Source organism: Cervus elaphus, chromosome 20 (assembly GCF_910594005.1).
Source record: "Cervus elaphus chromosome 20, mCerEla1.1, whole genome shotgun sequence".
Lineage (NCBI taxonomy): Eukaryota > Metazoa > Chordata > Mammalia > Artiodactyla > Cervidae > Cervus > Cervus elaphus.
In genome coordinates, this window is record NC_057834.1 from 38,191,379 (window position 1) to 38,200,923 (window position 9,545).

Here is a 9,545-nt window from a genome sequence, read left to right on the forward strand (position 1 = left end):
TTGGCAAGAAGAGGACAGTTGGCCAACTAAGATATGATTGGGGATTGTAAGTTCTGCCCTGAGTAAGACCTGGACTTGTCAGCATGGATAGTAGTGGCTCTAGAAGCGAAAGGGCATTTTTGAGGGAGAAGCCCCAGATTGCATTTTAGTTTTTAGAAGGAATGTGACTTTGGGCGGTGTTTAGTCTCTTGACCCGAGTTTCCTTATCTGTAAGGAGGACTCAACCCTCACAGCCTGTGTGCAACAAATCAGATGGTTCATGTTGGTGTATCATATAGCTTGCTTGAGTGAGCGCATGCCACGTCGCTTCAGTTGTATCCGACTCTTCACAACCCCATGGACTGTAGCCTACCAGGCTTCTCTGTCCGTGGGATTCTGCAGGCAATAAGTGGGTTGCCATCCCCTTCTCCAGGGATCTTTCTGACCCAGGGATCAAACCTATGTTTCCTGCACTGGCAGGCGGGTTGAAATGTTAATGTGTTACTAACTTAAGAAGAGTGAAGTTAGGCCCCTCACTCTCCTCCTAGGTTTCCCATCGTTTTCGAGAACTCATGCAGCTCTTCCACACAGCCTGTGAGGCCAGCTCTGAGGACGAGGACGACGCGACCAGTACCAGCAATACAGACCAGCTGTCTGACCACGGGGACCTTCTGTCTGAGGAAGAGCTGGATGAGTGAGACCTGGAGTGTGAGGGTGTCATCTGAGCATTGAGCCCACCAGGCACCCTGGTGATCAGGGAGAGGGTGGGGTGCTGCACCTCGCTTCTGCAGCTGTTGAGTTCAGTATGCGGAGCTGGAGGAACAGGGGCCAGGGACAGTGACAAAGGCAGGCTGGGGGTCGCACGGTCCTGCCACCCTATGCATCTTTTACGAAGACCTTAGAAATAGTTGTAAAGAGCATTGAGGGAGAGTGGGGCACAGTTCCTTTTCTGTGTTGTACTTTTTTCTGTCTGATGGTACATATTTATTGTTGTGTGATTTGATCACAGTGTTTCTAAATGTAATAAATGCGTGTGTTGGTGTAGCCAGTCCCAAGACACTGAGCTCCTGCACCCAGCAGTTTTTATTGTAAACAAGTCCTTTCATTTTTTTGGAGCTTTAGTCCACGAGCCTGTCGTTGCCACTCTCGTAGCACTGGGCCAGGTCGCGCAGATCCTGCAGCGTCTCCTCTAGGTCATCCTGTTCCACTCCAGCGTCCATGAAGCTGGCCCAGCGTCGCAGGTCAAGTTTGGAGAGATCTTTGGCTAAATCTCCCAGGGCCCGGTTCAAGGAGGAAGAGGAGCAGAGGGCCCCGAGCACTGGGATGCTCTCCACCGCTGCGGAGAGGGAGGATGGGAGCTGTTCTACCCTGGGGCTCTATCGCTCACACGGGGAGGCCTGGGCCTCTGGCAGACTTGACTGTATAGTCAACTATACAGCGTCCTGTCCCCTTTGTACACCAGCAACTAGGGGAAGAACACTTCTCTGAGGAACCACGGAGTGCATAAAGGAGTGTTAACCTGGGAACTTGCCCAGTACTTTCATTCATGAAGGGATACTGTAAAAGTCTCTCATGCTTGAAAACCTCTGGGTTTTCTTCACCTGCTACATACCTGTCCCTGCTGGAGGAGCATCGAGTAGCAAACCGTGCTGGCTGAGGCGTGAGGAGAAGAGGTAGGGGTAAGGAGGGACTGCCTTGCAGGGAGTCAGCAGCAGATGGGAAGAGCTGTGGGGGCGAGAGCACAGCAGCTGAGTGAGAGAAAGTCAAGGGAGGTCTGAGGTCTGGGAGGAGAGGAGCAAGCATTCTACTGACCTCCTGACTCTAGGCTGCTGCTGCTGCAAATACTGGGCCAAGACTTCTTCCCCAGTGGTGCACGCGTGGAGCGGGGAGGGCAGAGGTGTCCCGGGGGTGAGCTGACTGCCAGAACAAAGCCAAAACCACCTTTAATCTGTGGCAGCATGAATGAGAAACTAGGACTTAGGTTCTCAGGCCATCAGCTTGATCAGGATGCTCAGAGTCTGTTTTACCAATAAGTGGGGCAGAGGGAAGGCGAGCAGGGCAGTGCCATTAGGCTGTCTGGAGGTATCCGGGAGAAAAGCATGTGAAACGGAAGTCTGACAAGGGCTCCTGAGGACCACCAGTCCTTACCTGGTGTGGCGTGCTCTGTCTAGACCCCTCAGCACCACCGACTGGGCAAAGCAGCATGTCCCAGAAGGGTCCCCACATGCAGACAGTGGGGTCCATGGGGTGGCCTGTCCAAGCTGCATTAGGGTATCAGGGAGGGACTGGCTTGGAACTAAGGGGAAGGGGATAGTTGCTCCTGCTGTCACCACCTAAAGGTAAGAAAGAAATCAAGTTACAGGGCCTTTCTCAGCTCTGACCCAGCTCTTCACAAAGCTTCATACCTTTCTCCCAGAGAAGTTCAGCATATCAGCCAGATGAACCATGGAAACTGGTGAGGACCGTAGGCGATAAGGAACAGTGACTGTGTCCAGGGCTGTAGCCAGGATGGCACCACAGTGGACGGGCAGAGCGGCCTGTAAAGAGGATAAGAAGAAAAGCACTTGGCCTCTTGGGTGTAGAAAAGAGGCTGTGTCGGCGGTAGTAACGGCAGAGATGTCTGTGTGCTTTGGGACAGAGCAGGGGTGTGTTTGGCCCCGGGCTGGACAGGCATAGGACAGTGTCATCTAAGAGGCCACATCAGGGCCGAGTTCAAGATGAGGCTTCAAAATAGATCCAGTAGCAGATAAAGGCTGATTTGGGGGGGGGGAAGTGTCTGTGTGTGTGATGTCCTTTCATTAGCTATAAGTCAGAACAAGAGCATCGAGGCTTACGTCATACTGCAGGAGAGGGAAGCTGACGGGCGGCTCAGGTCGCAGCCCCAGGCTCCCACCCAAGGATAAGGGGCAGACCAGAGAGCTGTGAGCAGACAGGTGTACCAAACCGAAAGCTGTGTTTAACAGACGGTAGATGTTTTTTTGCAGCTCCTGGTGAAAGAAATGGGGGCAGTTTGATTTAACCAATGTTCTCATTGGGCATTCCTTCATTTCTCCATGGGGCTCTTTCCCCCACACCCTGGAAGAACTACTCACCCCAAGGCGGTATGGACCAGGGAGCAGGCCCCAGGTGATTATTCCCCGCCCTGAATACTCGTCTTGTAGCAACTCCGCAGCCTTGGCGCCCAGCCCAGAGAAGCCATCGTGCAGGTCACACAGAATCTGGAAGCCCTGGAGAGAGGTGAAAAGTGAAAGTGGCAGGATGAGGGAGGTTTCTATACAGTGCCCACCATGCCCCTCAGCTACCTGCAGGTAGTCACACTCCTCCACGTAGAAATGCAGCCTGTCCTCCAGCTCTTCCAGGTACTTGGGTTCCTTCAGGATGCTCTCCCCTTGGCCAAAAGCCTCCAGGCGGCCTGCTTCCCTGCCGTGCAAAACCACAGTCTGGGACTTACAAGACTCCCCCACTTCCATCTTTCTGCCTATGATCTTGTTTTGGAGGAGGGCAGGGAAGATGGTCTCAAGAGCCTCATCCAGCACTGGTGGGGACCCAAATTCTTGCCTTACAGCCTCTAGCTCCCCACCCCACCACCACCACCACGCCTCGTACCCATCATGGTTGTATTTGTGAATCATACAGATGCTCCGGGGGTGGAGATGGACTCTGAGGAAGTCTGACCAGACTCTGATACTGCCCTCTGTGGGCATAACTGGTTTTGGAGCTCTAGCGTTGGTGAATGGTGGGGGACCTGAAGAAAAAGAGGCAGTGTGCCTTTGTGTTCCTGCACCGCCCAGTCCCCACTCTGCAGACCCTGGAGAGGTCTCACCTTTGCCATTGGGAATTGATTTGACCCTCCAGGTACCATCACTACTCAGCACTCCCTGGGAGGGATGAGAAAATCTACATTTAGGTCCAGGCAGTCTAGAGGCAAACACTGATTTATTCTCCCTTTTTTTTTTTTGCTGGCCACACCCTGTAAACCTCCTTCATGTTCTCGTAGTAGTCACAGTCCTTCAGGAGGAAAAAAGTGCTTTTTCTTAAAATACCATTCTAGGGCACTGAGGGTGACCAAAATTCTCTTTTTCTCTGCCCCAGTGGAGGCGCACTGGTTGTAGCACTGGGCTTACAAGTTCAGGACAGAGGTCCTCACCTCTGCGCTCAGAAGGTCCTGGAGATAAGGGTTCTTGGGATAGAGTTCCTCTTTGTGTGTGGTGAGCTTCCCTTGCCTGAAAGAAAGTGGAAATTGATCATAGTGTCAGCTTCCTTGAGTTCTCCACCTTCCTGTGCTCCTTCCCAACTCCTCTCCAAAATCACAAATACCATGCTATTGCAGCATCTAGCTGTTTGTCCCTGTAGAGTCCACCTTCTTGCTTTAGGGAGCTCAGACTACCTGTACAAAAATAAGAAGCAATTAGGTAAATCCCAGCCCCTCCCGTCCTGCAGCTAACCTTCCACTGATCACCTGATAACCTGCCGTCACCCTCACTCCAGCACTTGGCCTTTCCAAGCTTTCTTGTAATATACATGGGCTAGAAAAAACCCTTGCCTAAGAAAATTTGGATTCCATCCTTCATTTCCTAGCTTAGTCATTAGCTGTGGAACCTGGGCAAAGACCACAACCAGCGGTTCTACGGGAGCGCCACAGCTGAGCACCACGCTGTCCAGGGACAAGAAGCCCATTCCAGAGATAGCTCTTGAATGGAATAGTTTTCCTTTCTTGCGTCCCCTCAGGTGTCGGCATACTGTGGTTAGCTCTCCCTATGGCTCCTCATCTCTAGCCCCACAGGCTAGTATAGTAGGAGTCAAGGATCTTGACGCGAACCGCTGCTAGAAACTCCACACGCGAAAGGGAACTCTGGTAACTGGCCGACCCGGGCCACCACCTAACCCTTCAGATCCATGAGGATGAGTCTCGGCGTGTAGGTCTCTTGGCCATGTAACGTCCGGCCGGTCCTGTACAGGACGTCGGGGCACAGCTCTCCCGGCGGCTCTTTGGCATCGTTCGGCCTGCACAACGCAGCATCCTGAGGAGGCACAGAGGAAGGACTGGACTCGGGCGGCGAGAGGAACAGGCCAGAAGCAAGGACTTCTGGAGACCCGGAAAACTCAGCTGAGGCGGCCAAAAGACCTTACCTGCTGGTTCCACCAGTGCGCTCCCACGAAACCCGCAAAATGTCCCAACTGCAAAGTGAGGACCTCCCGGGCCCCGCCCGCCATGCCGCGCGGCTCCGCTGAGTAGAACGGCCGCTCCCTGCCCACCGTTGCTCCTTGCGGATTGGCTCAGCGGGATGTGGGTGGGGCCTCATCCCCGGCGTCCTATTGGTGCATAAACACATCCTTTCCCATAGGATAAAAGATTCGTTGGCTTTAAAGACCCCGCTTATCATACCCGGCCTCTTCCTAGCGTGGACCAGCCCTGCTTACCAGTTGTCGTCCAGGGGCGGGGCCCCGCGGCGTTTGCCGGAAGTGGTAGGCAGGCGTGCTCAAGCGCCATGCTGAAGCGTTTTTGGTTCGGAGTTCTCTGCGTCTCACGTGGGGTCTCTGGCGTTGCTCACTGAAGATTCTCATACATACTCCTTGCGGCTCTTGCAGCTGTTGTTTTTTCTTTCAGAGGATACGTAATGCTGGCTAATAGCGCCTCAGGCAAAAAATAAAACCTTGCCAGAAAACAGACTCCTGGAGGACGAAATGGTAACCCACTCCAGTATTCTTGCCCCTGGGAAACCCCATGAAGAGAGGATCCTTGCGGGTTACAGTGCAAAGGGTCGCAAAGAGTGAGACATGACAGAGCACAGCACAGGAAATAGCCGCTTACTTAAAGCCTCACATGCGTTTTCTTCTTCTCTCCAAAAGTCATAGCCTTCCTGACTTCTGACCCAGTGACTGACTCTCTCGCTCTATTGTATGTCTGTTATGTAAGTCAATCGGAGTACGTATTCTTTTGCGTCTGCCTTTTGCTCAGTATTGTTAAATTCTTCCCTGTTGTTGCATATACTTAGAGTAGTTCATTTTCATTGCTTCAGAATTCCATCTTACGATTATACCTCAAGTGATTCTCTGCAGATAATAGACTTTGAAGTTGTTTCCAATTTGGGACTAGTAGGTGCAGCGGTTAACATTCTTGTGCATGTGGACATGCACACATTTCTGTTGCGTAAATACCTAGGAGTGTAATTGTTGGGTCATGAGGATGGATATTTTTGGATACGGTAAATAATAAACGTCTCTAACTTTACAGTTTAACCAGCAGTATAGAGAGTTTTCAGGTGATGTTCCATAACCTTGCCAACATTAAACAGTTTTTGTCATTATCATTGATTTTATTTTCTTGAGTATCGGTGAGATTGAGAGTATCTTTTTGTATGTTCATCACCTTTAGAATAGTCAGTTTTGTGAGGTATAGAGCATGTTCAAGTCTCTTGCTCGTGTTTCTTTTGGGTTGTCTCACCTGCTTGTACGGTAAGTATTTGGTTCTGAATACAAGACCCTTGTCAGTTATACGTGTTGAAAATATCTTCTCCCACCGAATTATATTAACTCTTCCACTATGTCAGTTTTTCTTTTTTTAGGCTATGTTATTAATACATACTACTTTATATTTCCTGATGGATTGAAATTTCCACCATTACAAACTATCCCTCTTTTTCTCAAATAATGCTGTTTTACCTTAATACCTGTTTTGTTAGTAATACAGATGAACCAGCTTTCTTTTGGTTAGTATTTGCATTGTATAACTTTTTTTCACTTGTAACTTTAATTTGTATTTTGAAGACAGTATAGGCCAGAAGCAAACACCAAGATGGGAGTATACATATATGCGCCTTGTCAGGGAAATGCCTGTGTGGAAACATCTCAGGGAACCAGAGGAGGCTGGGAGTCTCAGGCCTTGAGGAAGGTATGAACCAAATGAACAGTAGAGTGAAGGAAGAAGTCTGCAGTTTTTTTTTTTTTTAACCCTTATTGAGGTGTTATTTATATACATTAAATGATTTGAGGTGTCATTTATATCCATTTTAAGTGTTTGATTTTGTAAATACAGAGCTGTGCAGTTATTACCATAATTCAGTTTTAAATAATTTACATCATCCCCAAAAGATTCTTCCTATGTGATTACAGGTAAACTCTTGTTTCTACCCCTAACACCAGGCAACCACTAGTCTACTTTTGCCTTTATCGATCTGCCATTTCTGGACGTTTCATATAATTATACAAAGCTGGTCTTTTGTGCTTGGAGTCTCAGCGTAAGGTTTTTGAGTTCCTATGTTGTAGCATGTGTTAGTATTTTGCTCATTTTTGGTAATCCATTTTTAAGTTGATGAATAGTTGGATTATTTTCACTTTTTAGCTGTTATGAATAATGTTACTATGAATAGTCTCATGCTGCTTGAACACAACTCTTGTGTGGACATATTTTCATTTCTTGAGGGTAAATACTTAGGGGTGAAATTGCTGGCTCATGGGACAACTTCATGCTTAACATTTTTAGGAACTGCCAAACTGTTTTCCAAAGTTATATTTCCATTTTATATTGGCACTTGAAATGTTAGAGGGTTCTTTTTTTTTTTTCCCCTCCGGTGTGGTGTGGTTTGTGGGATCTTAGTTCCCTCACCGGGGATTGAACCTGGGCCTGCAGCAGTGAGAGCATGGATTCCTAACCCCTGGACTGTCAGGGAATTCAGATCAACGGTTCCTTTTTCTTCACATCCTTCCCACCACTTAGTTGTTTTCTGATTTGTAGATATTCTAGTGGGTGTGAAAACGTATTTTATTGTGGTTTTAATTTGCTCCTAAATCACTAGCGATGTTGAACATCTTTTCATTATCTTGTCAGCTACTGATATGTCTTCTTTAGAGAAATGTCTATTCAAATTATTTATCTTCTTATTAATGAGGGAATTGTTTTTTATATATTCTGGGTAAAGTCCTTTATCAGACATATGATTTACAGATAATGGCTCCATCTGTGGCTTGTCTTTTCATTTTCCCAGTGAAAATAAGTTTTAAAATCTTGATAAAATCCAATTTATAAAACTGGATTTGTAGAGCTCACATCTTCACATGGAAGAAATATTTGCCTAATTTTTATATAAATCACAGCTTCAGATGAAAGAAATATGTGCCTAATTCAAAGTCATAAAGATTTCTTCATGTTTTCTTTTAAATGTTTTATAATTTACTTTTTATATTAGGTCTATAATCTATTTTGGATGTCTAATGTGAGGTAACAGGCAAAATTCATTTTTTTGCATGTACATATCCAATTATGGCTTTATGTCTTTATGTCTTGAAAATCAATTGACCATAAATATAAGGGTTTGTTTCTGGACTCTCAATTTTGTTCCATTGTCTTCCTTATGCTAGTGCCTTTGACTGTGTGGATCACAATAAACTGGAAAATTCTGAAAGAGATTGAAATACCAGACCACCAAACCTGCCTCTTGAGAAACCTGTATGCAGGTCAGGAAGCAACAGTTAGAGCTGGACATGGAACAACAGACTGGTTCCAAATAGGAAAAGGAGTATGTCATGGCTGTATATTGTCACCCTGATTATTTAACTTATATGCAGAGTACATCATGAGAAACGCTGGGCTGGAGGAAGCACAAGCTGGAGTCAAGATTCCTGGGAGAAATATCAATAACTTCAGATATGCAGATGATACCACCCTTATGGCAGAAAGTGAAGAACTAAAGAGCCTCTTGATGAAAGAGGAGTGAAAAAGTTGGCTTAAAACTCAACATTCAGAAAACTAAGATCATGGCATCCGGTCCCATCACTTCAAGGCAAATAGATGGGGAAACAGTGGAAACAGTGGCTGACTTTATTTTTTTGGGTTCCAAAATCACTGCAGATGGTGTTTGCAGTCATGAAACTAAAAGACGCTTACTCCTTGGAAGGAAAGTTATGACCAACCTAGACAGCATATTAAAAAGCAGAGACATTACTTTGCCAACATAGGTCTGTCTAGTCAAGGTTATGGTTTTTCCAGTGGTCATGTATGGATGTGAGAGTTGGACCATAAAGAAAGCAGAGCACCGAAGAATTGATGCTTTTGAACTGTGGTGTTGGAGAAGACTCTTGAGAGTCCCTTGGACTGCAAGGAGATCCAACCAGTCAATTTTAAGGGAAATCAGTCCTTAATATTCATTGAAAGGACTGATGTTGAAGCTGAAACTCCAACTGATTCGAAGAGCTGACTCATTTGAAAAGACCCTGATGCTGGGAAAGATTGAGGGCAGGAGGAGAAGGGGATGACAGAGGATGAGATGGTTGGATGGCATCACCAATTCAACGGGCATGAGTTTGGGCAAAGTCTGGGAGTTGGTGATGGACAGGGATGCCTGGCATGCTTCGGTTCATGGGGTCGCAAAGAGTTGGACATGACTGAGCAACTGAACTGAACTGATGCTAGTGGCACTTCATCTAAATTACTATACTTTTTAAAAAATTTATTTGGCTACATCAGGTGTTAGTTGCAGCTTGTGGGCTTCTCTCTAGTTGTGGCGTGTGGGTAGTTGCTGCTTCTCAGTAGTTGCTGCATGTGAGTTTAGGATGGCATGTGGGATCCT

The 9,545-nt window shown here is 47.1% G+C and overlaps 2 protein-coding genes and 1 long non-coding RNA gene across 8 annotated transcripts in view; 2 read left to right on the forward strand and 1 right to left on the reverse strand.

Annotated features, from left to right (window-relative positions):
* The window catches only part of GON4L (gon-4 like), an 86,312-nt gene extending 85,261 nt beyond the window's left edge, over nt 1–1,051 (forward strand). For 3 of the 4 annotated variants that reach the window (XM_043877239.1, XM_043877240.1, XM_043877241.1), the window contains exon 32: nt 528–1,051. In XM_043877239.1, the coding sequence (XP_043733174.1) occupies nt 528–677 (150 nt within the window). In that variant the 3' untranslated portion in view covers nt 678–1,051. The remainder of the gene's footprint in view (nt 1–527) is intronic. The other variant, XM_043877242.1, reaches the window with a different exon arrangement.
* MSTO1 (misato mitochondrial distribution and morphology regulator 1) lies at nt 1,045–5,270 on the reverse strand. 3 transcript variants are annotated; one of them, XM_043877247.1, is made up of 14 exons: nt 5,110–5,270; nt 4,865–5,000; nt 4,297–4,366; nt 4,127–4,202; nt 3,803–3,857; nt 3,586–3,724; nt 3,282–3,399; nt 3,072–3,206; nt 2,814–2,966; nt 2,385–2,516; nt 2,128–2,312; nt 1,792–1,896; nt 1,592–1,704; nt 1,045–1,315 (listed from the first exon to the last, which is right to left on the reverse strand). In XM_043877247.1, exons 1-14 carry the CDS (start codon nt 5,191–5,193, stop codon nt 1,098–1,100), a joined length of 1,719 nt encoding a protein of 572 aa, XP_043733182.1. In that variant the 5' UTR covers nt 5,194–5,270; the 3' UTR covers nt 1,045–1,097. The 3 variants fall into 3 exon arrangements, 2 of the variants coding, with proteins under 2 accessions (XP_043733182.1, XP_043733181.1); XM_043877246.1 differs by having other exon boundaries at nt 3,072–3,399; XR_006335746.1 differs by having other exon boundaries at nt 1,287–1,315; nt 1,792–1,927; nt 3,072–3,399.
* Nucleotides 5,271–5,385: 115 nt separating this feature from the next.
* LOC122677292 lies at nt 5,386–8,395 on the forward strand. The gene is made up of 3 exons (XR_006335747.1): nt 5,386–5,891; nt 6,748–6,871; nt 8,338–8,395. It is a non-coding gene; the product is annotated as an uncharacterized LOC122677292 (long non-coding RNA).
* Nucleotides 8,396–9,545: the final 1,150 nt, after the last annotated feature.